The sequence below is a fragment of the Chaetomium strumarium genome (genome assembly GCF_033439665.1).
Source record: "Chaetomium strumarium strain CBS 333.67 chromosome Unknown B0T15scaffold_6, whole genome shotgun sequence".
In the NCBI taxonomy this organism is placed as follows: domain Eukaryota; kingdom Fungi; phylum Ascomycota; class Sordariomycetes; order Sordariales; family Chaetomiaceae; genus Chaetomium; species Chaetomium strumarium.
Window position 1 is genome coordinate 44,677 of NW_026944434.1, and position 15,902 is coordinate 60,578.

General features: G+C 57.6%; 2 protein-coding genes across 2 annotated transcripts; both read right to left on the reverse strand.

Annotated features, from left to right (window-relative positions):
- Nucleotides 1–318: 318 nt before the first annotated feature.
- Nucleotides 319–9,138, reverse strand: B0T15DRAFT_437780 (polyketide synthase; the record flags this gene model as incomplete). The annotated part of the gene is made up of 11 exons (XM_062865858.1): nucleotides 319–1,706; nucleotides 1,797–6,492; nucleotides 6,610–6,760; nucleotides 6,851–7,454; nucleotides 7,531–7,616; nucleotides 7,702–7,772; nucleotides 7,830–7,920; nucleotides 7,983–8,325; nucleotides 8,395–8,666; nucleotides 8,741–8,885; nucleotides 8,956–9,138. The coding sequence occupies 11 exons, from the start codon at nucleotides 9,136–9,138 to the stop codon at nucleotides 522–524; spliced, it is 7,827 nt and encodes a 2,608-aa protein (XP_062718600.1). The 3' UTR covers nucleotides 319–521.
- A 3,088-nt stretch (nucleotides 9,139–12,226) lies between these two features.
- Nucleotides 12,227–13,603, reverse strand: B0T15DRAFT_486413 (uncharacterized protein; the record flags this gene model as incomplete). Its single annotated transcript, XM_062866356.1, has 4 exons — nucleotides 12,227–12,776; nucleotides 12,877–13,271; nucleotides 13,399–13,506; nucleotides 13,586–13,603. 4 exons carry the CDS (start codon nucleotides 13,601–13,603, stop codon nucleotides 12,227–12,229), a joined length of 1,071 nt encoding a protein of 356 aa, XP_062718601.1.
- Nucleotides 13,604–15,902: the final 2,299 nt, after the last annotated feature.

The window sequence follows — 15,902 nt, forward strand, 5'->3', positions numbered from 1 at the left end:
CTGGATCTTTTGAATTTGAACCCATACGCGTAACGCGACTGGCGTTTGTAGAACATGCATTTCAACAGCTGAGGTTTGGGTGTCTGATCCAATCTCACCTCTGCAAGCCCATTCCGTTCTTTTCTGTTTCCTTTGAGTTTCTGGCAGTTCTGGCAGAAGCAGAAAGAGAGGCAACTTGCAGTGCCAAGTGGAAGGAACGGTTCGCGTCGTGCACGGATAACTACAGTACCCATTAAGGAACTATCCGAAGGATTGGCAGCACTACAGAAATCTCGGTTCAGGTCAACAAGCACCCTCACCATGATTTCGACTTCCGTGCCGTGGATAAATTGGTTTACTCATTGCTTATTATTGCTTATTAACTACCAGGTACATTGAGTCTGTTGAATGGACTTATTAATGGAAATTCTCCCTATGCACATTCCACGTTCCTAAGGTTGGCGTCGCTGTGACTGCCAGCTCAGACTCCGGCCGGCATTTAAAATTGGCGCGTAACCCTAATTCGACCCTGTCTCTCCTACTTACGTCAAATTGCTCTTCGCAGCAACCGTCTCTGCAATCTTTGCAATTGGCACTCCTCCCATGATGTCAAAGACAGCCACGTTGGCGCCGAAGTCCTTTGCGAACCAATTCCGCAGCTCGACGGCCATAAGCGAGTCGACGCCGTACGCCGACAATGGCTTGGTCGGCTCTACATCTTCGGGTGCGATCAACATGGCGCGGGCCAGCTTGCTGGCCAAGGCCCGCCGTACGATCATGGAGCGCTCGCGCGAACCGACTGCCGCCCGGCGGAAGAGCACACTGTCGTCAGGCGCGCTGGAAGCAACAGCAGAGGACGAAGGCGATGCGGCTCCAACGGCAGTCGCCTTGGAGGAGAAGGCGGCGAACAGCGGGCGTTCCAGCACGGCAGGCACCGCGCGTCCCTGGGCGAGCAGGTCTGCGGGCGTCCGCAGCCCGAAAAGAAGCTGCCCCGGCTGGCCGTGGATCGGCATCGGAAGCGGGCTGGCCGGGTCCAGGGTTAGCGTCAGGACTGCGAGGAGCTCGCCGGCATCGATAGGCTGCATGTCCTCGGCCCGCTGGCGCTGGCGTTGATATACGCTCGTCTCGGCGACGATGCCGATGTTCTTCATCCACCCGATGTCCAGCGAGAGGGCGCGCTGGCCGTGCGCGAGGCGATGCCGTGCCAGTGCGTCCTGGAAAGCGCAGCCGGCGGCGTAGTTGGCGCTGCCCATCTGCCCGAGCACCCCGGCAAGCGAGGATAGGAGGACGAAGAAGTCGAGGTCGTGCGGAAGGAGACGATGCAGATTGTACGAGCTTTGCACCTTGCTGCGCATGGTGAGATCCCACTGGCCAAAGGTCATGCTGTCCTGGAAGACGGCGTCCTGGAGGACCATGGCCGCGTTGATGCAGCCCCTGACAGGCGGCATGCCGCGCCGTGTGCACTCCTCGAGCATGCCTGCGAGGCTTGATTCGGAGGAGACATCACACTGCACTGCCACCACGTTGACATCCCTTGCTCCGAGCTCTGCCAACAGCCCCCGAGCAGCCTCCGACGTGGCTCCGGACCTGGAGGCGATGATGATGTGCTTGGCTCCGCGGTCAGCCATCCATCGGACGATGGCCCGGCCCAGGCCGCCAGATCCTCCCGCGATGAGGTATGATCCCTGGCCGTCAAATCTCCAGTGTCTCTCTTCCCTTACGAAGTACTAACGTCAAGGTGAAGAATGAGCCGGTCAGTAGCTTGTTACATGCAATAATGCCCATGCAGAATGCGAGACACGAAAATGAAGACTCACCGAAACCATGTCCTCATCTCTTGGGCGGATGACAACCCACTCCCCCAGCGCCTTGGTGGTCTTGACATGCTGGACGGCCTCGTTGGCTTGCGACACGTCAAACACGCGCAGCGGCTGGGGCGGCTGGATACTGCTCTCGCCCAAGAGCTCCATGACCCTCGCGGCGAGCCCGGCAGCAGAGTCACGACTCAGCTCGCTCAAGTGGGCGGCCGAAAAGGTGATATTCTTAGCGAACACCGACATGGGCAGCGCCGCGCCCGAGGCCAGATTGGCGTGGCCAGCCTCCACGAAGCACCCGGCCCGTGCCAGGCACTCGCACGAAGCCAGCAGCGCGTCGTCACCGAGGAAGGCGTTGTTGAAGACGACGTCAACGCCTGCTCCGTGCGTGGCAGTTCTAACTCCGGATGCGAAGGCTGCTGCCGGGCGGCTGAGCAAGACGTCTTCAGCGGGGAGGCCCAGAGTGTCGACCACAAACTGCTTTTCCCGGGGTGACGAGGCGGTGGCGAAGACGCGAATTGCGCCATGCGCTCTGGCAATACGGACAGCCATCTGTGCCGTGGCGTCGGCTGCGCGATGGACCAGCACGCTCATGCCCGGCTTCAAGCGTGCGACGTCGATGAGGGCGTGGTACGCGGCCATGGCCGGGACCAGCGAGGCTGCGCATACTTCAAACGAGAGGTTGCCGGCAGGCGGCAGCTTGGTCACGGCCAGATGGTGGGCGCGCATGTACTTGCGCATGTCTTCCCCCGGCGGCAGCAGCATGCAGACGCGGTCGCCTGGTCGGACGAGGGACTGGTCCACGTTGCGTCCCACCCGCGTGATGATACCGGCGCAGCCGGTGCTAGATTGCGACATCCGCTCCTCTGTTTGGGAATATTCGTCGTCCGAGATCCGGCTCGCGGCTACGTTATCAACGATGTCTTGACTAAGACTCCACGCTTTCGCTTCGATCTCGGCCTCGTCAGGGCCAATCTCCGCCTCAGGGTCATGCGTGAGGTCCTGCACAATCCACAGGAGCTCGTTGTTACCAGAGGTGTGCATCGAGAGCTGCAGTGCCGGGGCGTCTGCCCACGCAAGCTTCCGGGGCTGCGGCTGTAAGGTGGATCGCAGAGTCTCGTTTCCAGCCACGTACTCGGCAGCCCGGCCCGTCATCAGCAGACCGTCGCGCACGACATACTCGACTTCTTTTGGCTCTACCCCTAACGGCGAGGGCTCGAATGCAGTCCGGAACGCCCGGGCAATGGATTCTGCACACGTGGCGTCATTGCTGCAGTCGTCGATCGCGACACTCACCAACCGGCTGCTCGGCTGTTCCGCGCGGATAGTGCGCAGAAAGCCCTGCACAGCACCGTAGTGGGCTGCCAGCGGATCATCAGCCGCACTCGGTGCTGTCGCCCACAGCAGTCTCGGGGCGCCCTTGATCAGCTGCTGCAGACACGCGAAGCTTTGCTCCGAGAGATTGGCAAGCAGGGGTCTGTTGCCCACCTCGGCGAGACAGACTACAGCGTCGTCCCCTGTTAGGACACTGAGTGTCTGGGAGAGTTCCTCAGGGGCGAAAGGGGAAACTGTAGGCGTCTCCCAGCCGGGTCCGAGCCGGCCGCCCACAAGGCGCGCCAGTTGCATTTGCTCTTCTGACGGCGTTTCATCCACGACGAGGACAGCACGGCGCTTTGGCTTATTAGGCTCTGACACACCATTCTGCTGCACCTTGGTCTCCTGGCGCGCCGTGGACACAATGACGCTCATGATATGGCACTCCTCGCTCTTGTAATCTCGCAGCAGCACGTCATTCCCGGAGAAGCCGTTGGCGCGGAGCAGCTTGTCCCACATGGGCTCGGTGACGGCGGCAGAGTGCGGCCGCCATTCCTCGCGGGCAACCCACCAACCGGGCACCAGGCCGGCCATGAAGTTTGTGGCCACGTCGGCGGGGTTGATGACCTCGACCAGCACGAGACGGCCGCCGGGCTTCAGCGCAGTGCGCACATTGCGCAGGGTGGCCTCCAGGTACGGAGTGGCGTGCAGCACGCTGGCGGCAATGATCATATCGTACGCACCCGCCTCGAGGCCCTGCGTCTCGACCGGCCGATCCAGGTCCAGCGCCTGGAAGGTCATGCGACCCTGTTGGTGCAGATCCGGCCAGCGGTTGCGTGCCCGCTCAAAGAACGCGGGCGATATGTCCGTGTACCGGTACTCGGCAAAGCTGGGCGCCCCCGTGCGGGCCTCGCGCGCCTGCAGCGCGTTCAGGACGTGGCCGGTCATGCCGCCCGTGCCGGCGCCGACTTCGAGGATGCGCATGCCCGGGTTCTCGTGGGATGCGAGTTCCAAGAATGCGGCAAGCCGGCCGTCGGCGCACAGGTTCAGGAACAGGTTGGCGTAGAACACGTTGGCCAGCTCCGACTCGAACACGACCTGCAGCGGGTCTGCCTCTCCCGCCAGGATGCTCCCCAGCTGCCGCGCGCAGGCCGTGTACAGCTTCCACGCAGGAAGCACTTCCTCGACCTCGCGCAGGCGTGTCTCCAGGTCGGCGTCATTGATCGTCTCCCCTTCCTGCCGCCGTGCCGCCGGCAGCGTGGCCACGTGGTGCTCCATCCAATCGACATGCCGGAGAAGGTGGTTCTGTGGTATCTTCGAGCGGTCCAAGTGCTTGAGAATGCGGACCGCGGCGAGGTCCAGAGCGGCGCACAGCTTGGCGTAGTGGCTCACGATCGCCGTCTCATCCAGCGCGGACACGTGGGCGTGACACACGGCTGCCAGCTGCTGCGGCGAGAGCAGGCTCAGCTGTGGCTTCCATTCCATGTTGTGCAGGAGCTTCTTGTCCTTGACTTGTTGATCCGCTGCTGCGGTCGTCTTGGACACGGGCGCCGTCACGGCCGTCTTGATGGTGCATAGGACGGTCCCGTTTGCCGCAAGGGCTTGGAGAGTGCCAGTTTCGCCGAGCTGGTCGGGCTTGTCCCGTCTAGCACGATTGGAAGTGGCCAGCCACCTGAGTTCTCCATTGCTGGGATGCTGCCAGCCCGTAGCCGAAAACCATGCCTGATCCAGACGGACGGGGACGTTGGCCGCTCGCTGCTGGCCAGCACTGGCGCGCAGCACATGGAACGCTGTGTCGAGCAGGGCCGGATGCACCAGGCTCTCACTCCGATACCTCTGCCTCGACATATCGACTTGCGCCACGGCCGTCTTCCGGCCGTCCCAGCGGATCTCACGCAGCAGCTGGAACCAGTCTCCGTACTGGAGCCCGTGCTCCGCCGCATCGTGGTAGAAGACCTCCGAGTCGAGGGGCAGCCTGCAATCTCTCTGTGCTTCCGCCTGGCGCGTCCGTGCGGCTTCATCTGCGACCTGTTTGTGCTCTTCCTCCGGCTCGGCCTGGTACTCCACTGTGATCCCGGCATGGAAACACTCAGACCACTGCCCGCTGGGGGAGTACGAGAAGATGGACACATCGAAGCTGTTCTCCTTCTTCCGCGCCGGCTGCAGGTGCACCTGTGTCTCTGTCCTGTCTTCCCACGCTTCCGGCACAATGATCGGGTTGAGGAACTCAACCTGTTCTAGTTGGTAACCGGTGACTGTGCGTTCGGCGCGAGCCGTGTGCTGTTGCACCGCCTCGATGGCCATGATCAGCATCCCGGCGGCCGGGTAGAGCACCGTATCGCTGATCTGCATCCGTCCGTTAGCACGCACATCACAGCAAAGCACATGTGGCCTCTCGGTTACACGTACTTTATGGTGGTCCAGCCATGGCGAGGACTCAATGCTGAGGAAATTCCTCCACCTTGGCGCCAACGGGTTCCAGTCTGACACGCGGGCTCCCAGCGTCTCGCCCTGAACCGTGCCTCGCAGCCTGAAGTCCCGGCTAAGACGCGACTCACCCCAGTAGCGATGAGAATGGTCGAATGGGTACGGGGGACAGTCGACGAGAGGCTGAGGAGCCGGCTTGGCCTGCTCGTGGTGGTTGACTGCGGGGATGGATATGCCGTATCCTAACGAAAAGAGCCCGCCGACGAGCTCCAGCATGGTCTCCGTCGCGGGGCGTGACCGGTCCAACACACCCGCATACCGAATCTGCTGCTCCTTGCCCATGGTGTCTCGTGCGGGGCGGCGCAGTGCTGGGTGCGGGCCGACCTCGACCAAGTCCGTGATGCTTGACTCGAATTTGGTGAGAAGCGTTCGCACTGCGTCGGAGAAGCGGACCGTGGACACCATATTACCGACCCAGTACTGTGGCTTGGCCAATTCGCCCGGCCCGAGCTCCTTGCCAGTGACCGACGACACCATCGTGATACTCCCACCGGAGGCTTTCGAGGTCGCACCCCCCTCGAGATGTCCCATCAGCGTCAGATACTCGCCTGCAATGGCAAGCATGGACGGCGAATGGTAAGCAACCCCGGTCCGGAGCTTCTGTGCAAAGATGCCGTCCCTGTCGGCCTGCGCCTTAATCGCGTCGATGGCTGCTTCCGGGCCCGACAAGGTGCAGTTGAGCGGGCTGTTGATGCAGGCGACGCATACCGATGACGCCGCACTCGTCTTGGACGTTTCGACCTGGGAGAGGTAGTCTGGGACCTGGTCCTCCGCAAGATTCACGGATATCATGGCCTGAGGCGTGGAGGCACTTGCGGCGCGCAACTTTCCGGCGAGCAGTCCGCGGAAGAAGGCAACTTTGCAGGCCGACGCCAAAGATAATGCGCCAATGGCATAACTGTGTGTATGTGGGAGGGAGGCCAGTCAGCCCATTGCGCTCGTAGAAACGTCTATGACCTCGACGGGACGTGGCGTTCAGGGCTCAGGGGCTCAGGGGCTCAGGGGTAGCACTCACGCGGCCGCAATTTCCCCAGAGGAGTGGCCGACAACACCCTTGGGGATGACGCCAAAGCTCCTTAACAACTCGACAAGGGCCACCTGTACAGCCGTCGTCAACGGCTGGCTGTATTCAGGCTTATCGATGTTCGCCGGATTCCGCAGCTCGTCTGCCATCGCAAGTTAGTCCACAGTCTCGGGGTCTCGGCCACGACTACTGCTAGTCAAGTCAACAATGCGGTTCTCTTTTCTTCTCTTACCGAACAATGACCACTCCGCGCCCAAGCTGCGGTATATCTCGTCGACCTGCTCCAACGTCTGGCGGAAGACAGAATACCGGCAAAGAGCATAGCCCATGTGCGCGTACTGTGCGCCCTGTCCGGTGAAGACCCATGCCAGGCCAACCTCAGCCGAACTCCGGGTTGGTTCGCTGGGCCGCGGCAGGCTCTTGGTCTCTGCGCCGTCGTTGATGACGATGGAAAAGGCCCTCCACAGCATGCGGCTCCGTCGTGCTGCCAGGGTGAAAGCCAGTCTGTCGAGTTGGCTGGGGTCACCGGCAACTCTGTCCTGGTAGTAGGACTCGTATGCCCGGATCATGCGGTTGAGTCCCCCCTCGTCAGCGGCACTCCACACCAGAAGTTTCGGTAACCTAGTGGCTTCTCCGTCCAAGGTGCTCGCCTGCGCATCCGCGTTGGAGACCAGAGGACCGGAAACAGTGCAATGATGCCCGCGGAGGCCCCTTTCCTGCATGTAGTGCAGTGCGTCGTCAAGGATGGCGTGGGAGTTGGAGCCTCCAAATCCGAATGAGTTGACCGATATCCGACGAAGCCCCGGGCTTGGCCAGACTGTGTCTTTCAAGGGGACCTTGTAGTAAGGACGTAGTCAGCGCATTGAAACCTCGCTGGGTGAGGATAAGAAATAAGGAATGCCGAACACTTACGGCGATGTGGTACATGTCAGCGTCAATGTCTGGGTTGAGCTTCTCGAGGAGCGCCTGCCCAGTGATGACTCCCTTTTCAAGGATCACTACGGGACAAACGTCAGGATACCGTCGCCCAAAGTAAGGTACAAGTACCTTTGGTCGAGCATGGAGCGGTAGAAAGGCACTTACATATGGCCTTCACAATGCTGGCCAAGGCGCTGGCCCCTTCCAGGTGCCCGACGTTTGCTTTCACGGACCCGCTGCAGACGTATGAGCCGGGCAGGAATCATGCATAGAAATGGTGCCTGAAGACTCACACAAACATGGGCTCTTCCGCTGAGCGGAAGTCTCCGAACACCCTGCCGATGGCTCGGACCTCGATGGGATCGCCGACTCGAGTTCCCGTCCCTGCGTACATTTCTCTCTATTAGCCAGTGACTGAAAGCAAAGAGGAGGAGACCTTGTGTCACCATGGGCTTCGACGTAGCGTGTCTGATCAAACGGCAGACCAGCTCGCTCATAGACATGCCGGATCAAGTCCTCCTGTGCCTGAGCACTAGGCTGCGTGAGCACGGGCGTGTTGCCGTCTTGATTAGAGCCAACAGCCCGGATGACGGCGCGAATCACGTCACCGTCCCTGACGGCTGCGGCTATCGGTTTCAGCACCAAAGCGATGAATCCCTCGCCCCTGGCGTACCCGTTGGCACGGTGGTCAAAGCTATGGCATACGCCGTCCGGAGACAGAAAGCCGCCATTTGACAAAACATGGAATACGCCTGGGTCGAGAAGCAGGTTCGCCCCCGTGACGAGCGCCTGCGGCCAGAATACCATTAGCTTGGGCTTGCAGCCAAGAGACTAGAGTCGGAGGGATGAGGCACTTACACACGAGGAATCCCCCGCTTGCAAGCTCTTACAAGCCATGTCTACGGCAGACAGTGCGCTGGAGCACGCCGTATTCACATGGATACTCGGACCGCGCAGGTCAAAATACCAGCTGACACGGTTCGGAATGACGGACGCAACGGTACTGCCCGTCACGGCCGTTCTCTCGGTGTTGCCGGGATCCATAGCCGTCATCCTTGCATAGTCCTCCAACATCGAGGCCGAAAACACCGCAGTGCGAGAGCCTCTGAGGCTCCCTGCCGGCATCCCAGCTAAAGGTCCAAATCAGTAATCTAAGTCCACTCGTCACATCAGATGCTGGTGAGATTCAATAGGACACCCTTACCGTTCTCAAAGGCATGATATGAAGTTTCCAGGGTCCAGCGCTGCATCGGGTCCATGGCCGCGGCCTCCTTGGCCGTGAGGGAGAAGAAGGGGGCATCAAAGGCGGCCACGTCCTCACTGATGAAATGTCCGCCTTTGCCATGAAGCTGCAGCCGCGAGGTTAGCACTATGGAACACCGAGTACTAATTCAAAGCGAACCTGTTGGGCGGTTTCACTTTGAAGGCATCGACGTTGATGCGGGATGCCGGCCAGTCCGTTCTCAAGTTGCGTCGCTTTTGCAGAACGTCCCAGAAGGTGAAGTCGTCATCGACGTCCTGTGGCAGTCTAAAAGCGTATCCGACAATGGCGATGTCGTCCGGTCGGTCCGCCAGTCTGTCGCTGTACTTTGCCTCGTCCATCTTGAACGGTTTTAAGACTTTACGTAGTTGGAGAGTATTGTACTTGGACAAAAACACAACAACGTCAGGTATGAGTCCGTACAGGGAGGTAACAATGTTCTCCGACCCTGCCTACTTTATGCTTCCCGCCTACCTCAACTACCAGTACGTGTAGCATGACCTCGACATAGTGCACTCCATAGAAGCTCGCGCGTTGTCACCTTCCCCATTCTTTCCCCGATAGACTCTACCCTGCCCGCGGCGTCGGAGCCCTCCCTCGCCTCGATTGGACGAAGCAGACATTTGGACACTCGCTTCCACTGTCCCGGTCCCAGTCTGGCCCACGAACACCTATCCGTTCTGTTGTAATCGGGCTCTTGGTACCTCCGTACGTGCAGATCCTCTCCTTTCCTGTAGGCCGATGTGGGCCGTCGATCGAGCGAGCCAATGTTTCGTCTTTTGGACAGAGGTTGCTTAGCCACGCTAATGTACGGATTGCCCTTCTGTTCTTGTATATCTTAAATCTAAACCTGCGTTTGGAACCGAGCTTGCTGGCAACCTAGCCGGCCCGCCTGCTTTTGGTCCCGGATTTTGCGTCGTTCTATGTCAGGTAACGAGTCACGAGCCCTGCAGTCACGGAGTAAGACAGCTCGGAGCCCAGTTCCGGCGTATCGTTACATTATTCGGCTCGGAAAACCACTCACCGACAGGGGGTTCTCGGGGGGAATCGGCACAATAACTACGTGTACATGCATTAATACATGTACGTGTGCAAGCGAGCCGGGGTTCTGTTCCTTCCAAGAGACCATTCCACTCGACCCCAGACCTGAATGATCCGGACTACAACTCCGAGTCCGTATTGTCTGTAGTTACGGAGTATAGCACATACAAACACGCGGACGGACGTACTGACAATGGACTTCGCTTCTTCCACCCGTGCCCTTTCCAGCTCTATCCTGCTTCTCTCTCGCCCTGCAGAGTATGTGACGACCTTGTGGCAGGTCCCGCCTGCACCGCTGTCCTCACTCTCATCGCTACCTTATTTGCGCGAGCCCCCGTCCCGGATCTCCCGATATTTCTCCTTGTACTTCTCCTTGTAGTAGTCTCTATCCTTTAAGGCGTTTTTACAGATCTTGCCGCCCCTCAAAACCTGTGCCCAGCCACAAAGCTCAAGTACTACCTCAAAATTCCCACTCCTCTTGATTCCTATAACCTTAAGCTCGCACATGGCGAAAGTCGAAGTGGGTTCTGACGCTCGAATGGGTGAGCAGGAAGATGGGTTAGATGACCGGGTCGAGAGGTTAAAACTTATTGGTAGGCTTATAATAAATGTCGAACTAGTCCGGCTTGTTGCGCCGCGAAAGCGAGAAGAAATCGGATAAGATTGCACGGAAGGGCGTGGCTTCAGTTAGACATTCTGGCGTTCCGTGAGCTACTATTCATATACGTTATCTGTCTCTCGCGGCTGTTCTCCTGAGGCATGAAAGACTCCAGTAGATTCCGAGCAGGACCTTCGTTTCGGTCGTCACTATTTCTGTTTCCGAAAGTTTGACCCAGACGGTGACCCTAAACCGTCTCACAGGAGAGTCCGAGAGAGTGGAGACTATCGTATGTCGTGAAGGTCAGTACAGGGTAGCCAAGTAGTGGTTTCGAGTTATGTGACCGTGCAGCTGTTTCCACAAGTTCGCGGCAGACGAGGATTAGGGAGCGGGCGAATTCCAGCTGGTCGTCCGGCGCATCGAACTCGACGCTGCTCGTAACATCCTCAAGTTGGATTTACTAATACCTTAGCTAACTATCGTTGATTTTTCATCGATACGGAAATGGACTAGCGGCTTGAAGCTTAGTGCCATAGTGTATGGCTTGGAACGATGTTGGGCTAGCCCTAGGCCGTTAGTCCACTTTTATGTTGAAAAAGTACTCCGTAGGCCTGGTAGCGCGGAGTTCGATACACGGCGCGGCGCAGAATCTTACCACCCCATTTAAAGTGGGTTACAGCATGTGTAAAATCATAGTGTAAGCATTATAGGGTCCTGGGATGATTATGTAGTAACGTTTCCTGTGCCACATAAGCGGCCCGGAGTCTGGAGCCTTCAAGCCCTCCACTTTCGATCAGACAAACATTCGACGTTACGGATTCTGCGGTGTTTGACGCCAAGGTGTTCGTTGATCGCTGTTCTATGTAAGTTTTGTAGGAACCGCCCTCTCCAGCTTGTGACTTGTCTCCGTCTTTCTTATGCACGCCCACATCACGCAATTCTCCCCGAGTCAGCTCATAGGAAGCTGTATAGCTTGCTGTGTCCCCTCGCAAGCCAAACCACTCGGGGCTTCTTCGCTCAATTGAACTGTGTGCCTACTGTAAGGTAGTATCGGTAGGATCAGTAGAAAGAGCTGCAACTGCCGACCTCTATCACGGTACTGGAAAAGCTTGGTACGATCCTTCGTAGCTACGCTGAGTAGCCCAGGCTGTCGATCACAACGTTCTGCTGTTTTGGACAAGCCCGGGCGACATCTCCTGTGCAGATTTGATTTGCAGTCCGCGACCTGTGCCCCTGGACCCTGTCCAATCCCCCCTGCCACCGTGTGAAGCAGGGATGACACCGCGCCTCGGCAGACTTGTCTTTCGCATTGCACCACAATAAGGTGATGGGAACATGGAAGTTAGCATGACGGCTGTCTTGGGTACATCTCTTCAAAGCCTGCTAGTACATTAGGACTCGAGGAGAGTCAGTGCCGTATGATTACACTATGGAAGGTATCTTGATCATGTCATTATAACCTGTTAGCTTTTAGCCATATCCGGTATCGCAAACAAAAGAACATCAGGTATTTCTTTTCCCCTGGGAGCCACTGGCCCCGTCCTTCTGTTCTCTTCCATTGAACTCCGGGAGCCAGGTAATTCGAGCCGAACAAATAGACAGGGAGATTAGTGTGGTTACTGTGTAGACGAGACGACAACCAGGTGTCTCTCGGACAACACGGCCATGCCGTCCATAAAACCCAGATTGCCAAGCATTCCATGGGTCGCGTTCCCCAACCTCGAAACAAAACAAAAAAGAGCCTCGGCAGTACCTTCCATTTTGACCCCGGTGGTGTCGTGGGTCCAGCCTCACCGATAGCCACCCCACGGCGCTTTCTGCTGGTTGTACATGTGCATGTCCGGGTTGCTGCCTCCGTCGCTCGTCGACCGGGAGTCCTCGGTGACGGTGATGTGGGTTGTGCGGGTTATGGCGGCGGCACCAGTGGGGACGGCTGGCTTGCGGCCCTGCTCCTCGTCGCGCAGGTGCTCGGTCGATTCGGACGACTTCAGATCCTTCATGGCCATGCCGTCCTCCTCCAGCTTGTAGTACGAGTCCTGTCCAGAGCTGCTCGTTGCCTTCGGCCCCCGGCTGCGGTTCCCGGATTTGCCTCCCGTGTGGTAGCCAGCCTGTGCCGAGTTGGCTGTCGGGCCCGTCGACATGCCCAGCGCCTTCTTCATCTTGCGGAGCACGCCGGTTTGCTGTAGGATCTTGGGCAGGCAAGGAATACAGACGATGAAGAACCCGCAGGCCATCTCCGCCGTGGCCCAGAACACCAGCGGACCGAGAGCATAAATGGCATCTTGGGCCTCGCCGTATGCAACCGTTGTTGCTAGACGGAAAGCGGCCGAAACGCAGGCACTGTTTTGTCGCGTGGAAGAGAGCAGGGATTAGCAACCAGCCCAGCGGCAGCACGCACCGAGCAAGGTAGGTACCAAGGGGTACGAGCACTAGTACTCACAGCAGACCAAGACCAAAAATCACCGAGACACCCATCCTCTTCCTCCACGACATCTTCAGCGTCCAGATGACACGCTGCGGCAGCAAGAAGATGGCAATGTCCGACACGAGCTGGATGGTGGCCGAGGACACCTGCAGGTTGTAGAGCTTGAAGCATTTGGCGTTCGCAATCGTGAAGTCCCAGATGGCCTCATGCGGGATGCACTGGAGGTTAAGCGCGATGATGGTCGCGATGGCGGTGAGGATCTGCACCAAGCTGATGGCCACGCAGCCCCACCAGAAGGCATTCCTGGTGGACGAGCCGTGTGGGACGAACATGCGGCACCAATCGATCAAAATGGCCACCTTGAGCAACGGCAGCACGAAGGAGTAGCAGGTTCCGAAGACGAGGATATGCTATTGAGTTCGTCAAGCCGTCAGCGCTTTGTCCCTTCCTTCCCTCTCTCTCTCTCTCTCCCCCCCCCCCCCCTCTCTCTCTCTCTCTGTGTGTGTGTGTGTGTGTGTTTTCCACGTGCTCACTTACATAACTCGTGGGCATGAGATCTCGCAAGTGGATATCCCATTGGTGCACGAAATACCCCGGAGTGTCGACGAACGCAAACGTGGAGTTAACTGCGCCACAGAAGGCACCCTAGGAACGGCGAAAACGCGGAGGTGTCAGAATGATCACTGATGGAATACCATTTCCAAAGCACAGGTGCTGGACGAACATATGCGAGGATGACCATGACTGTACCAATGCCTCGCGTTAGCTAGAATCCCTATCTTGTATCGCGCCGGGGGGGTCAGAAGATTCGAATGCATACCATCTTCGGGAGAAATCTTTCTCAGAAGGTAGAACCGGCCGTACAGTCGCAGGACCAGTGAGACAGTGGCGATCGCGACGGTGGCGCCGAGCACGCCCCGCGCGAGCCCGTTCTGGTTGGGCGGGTTGTCAAAGTTCGGGACGACGCCGTCTGGCGGCGCAAGGGCCGGTCCGTCGAGATCCATGGCGGCGGCTCGGGTGTGTGCGTGTGTGTGTGCTTGGTGATGTTCTTACAGCCCGTCCTGCGGAGGTGCAAACCACACGGCAACTTCAACACCTGGGACCTCTGTGATAAAGAGCAGCGCCCATCGGCAGTGTGAGGCGAGAACCGGGTTCAACGTAGATGGGGAGACTAGCCGAGAATGATCCAGGTATAACGTTATCTGAAGTAGTAGTCTAATAAGGGGAAAAGTTGACGGAAAATTTGCATATTCCCAAACTCAGCACCCTCGGAGCTTTGACCCCCTTAATTCTCATGATTGTATGTAACTACAATGCCACTTCGGATTTCCTTGCAATTCCTCATGACGTTGCATCATTGTTGAGATACTGTCCTGCGACCTGGGATGTCACCCCACACAAGCGAAAACGACTTGAAGATGTACTGTACTGGTCCTAACCGTTGGGCCACCCTCACGCTCATCTCTTGAATGCACCTTCTCGGCAGGAAACCGTTTGATCTTCACACGTCTGTTCAATGTGGAAGGCGCTAACTAGCTCATGGGTACCTAGCGCGAACGCCTCCCGGTTGTTAATACTTCTCCGCCGTCTTGTCCTGTCGATCCTGTCCTGTTTCCGGCTTGGAGTTGTTACTGCCAAGTTACACAGTACAGTATGTACGAAAGCACAGCTCGGTCCTCTCTCGGTCCCGGGGACCGACCAGCGGGTCGGCAGTGGTCCAGGAGAGCCAGGGTGAAATCCTCCACGCAACGAAGAGCTTCATGTTGGGAAAAAGATCAACACACCTACCGTCTCCTTGGATATGCAAGAAATGGCACGGCTCCGAACAAGCAATTATCTTTTCTCGCTTGCACCAATGTCCGGGGTTCACCGAAAATAAAAGACGGACAATCTAACAATCTAATTCTGGTTTGTCTAGTAGTTCGATATCGCAAGTAGCGACAAAACGGCCTTTCTTAAGAAAAACGTCCATTCTTAGTCTCTTGACTCCTGATTTCTGGACCTTCGAACGGATACGGATAATGTATTCCGTATTATAGCTCCATACCTACTATCGAGACTGTGTTACCGAGATTACTACTAGATGTATGGTTTACTGTACAGTAAGAAACGATTCAGAAGCGGCTCATACCCATGCTTCCGGTAGCGAGAGAAGCACGTCAGAAAGTTAAAACGATCGGGAGATGCAGGTCGTTTTGTGAGTAACGGAACTTTTTGGCGTTCTGTATAGCCGTCAAGGTGTAGTGTACTACGTACCGGTACTGGTTCTGGGCATGCACTGCAAAGTGTAGTGGGTTCCGCGGAAGGCTCCGATTGGAAGGACGGCTAGTCTCGAACGACAACGGATGGCTGGGAACGGCCCGGTGCTAACGGTGCGGGAATAAGTTCCCGAGGTGAAACTTGTCATGTTAGCTCGGCACGACGAAGCTAGCCTTTCTGGTGTTTGTGGGAATCTTTTGCCGCTGGCCCCGGCGTTGGAGAGGCGGCGCTAATAACGCGAATAAACCAGGTGGCTCGACTGGCACTTGACCCACCCGAAACAAGCTTACGCGGAGCCCGCCCCGAACGCCAAACCTACCATACCTGGCACTTCATGAAGGTTTCTGCAGCGGAAGTTACTGCTACTAGTAACTAGGGTTGTAGTATACTAACATTTCACATTGGAGTACTCCTGATCAGGAACGTAGGTAGTGTACCGGTACTCCATAGTTCGTCTGGATAGGGGCTTTCAGGTCTCTCACGGGCGCTGAGTCTCGGCTCTCGTGTTGTCCCCGACTTCTCCCGTCGTCAGGCACGTAGTACGCCAAGAAGAGAAATACTACGTCCCGTTCTTGCCAGACTCTGCCAGCGACCGCCAACGCTGACATCTCGGCTGCATGATCTTAGGGGCCCAGGGGGCGTTGCGGTGGGCGGTTTACACTAGGCTATCAGCCACTCTCCTTCCTCCCCTGCCCAACCCACTCCAGTGGAAGGCAGTGTAGTATTTCTCTTTCTTCGCACAGTGCTAGCACACAGTATGGTAACACTGGAGTTTTATGCCC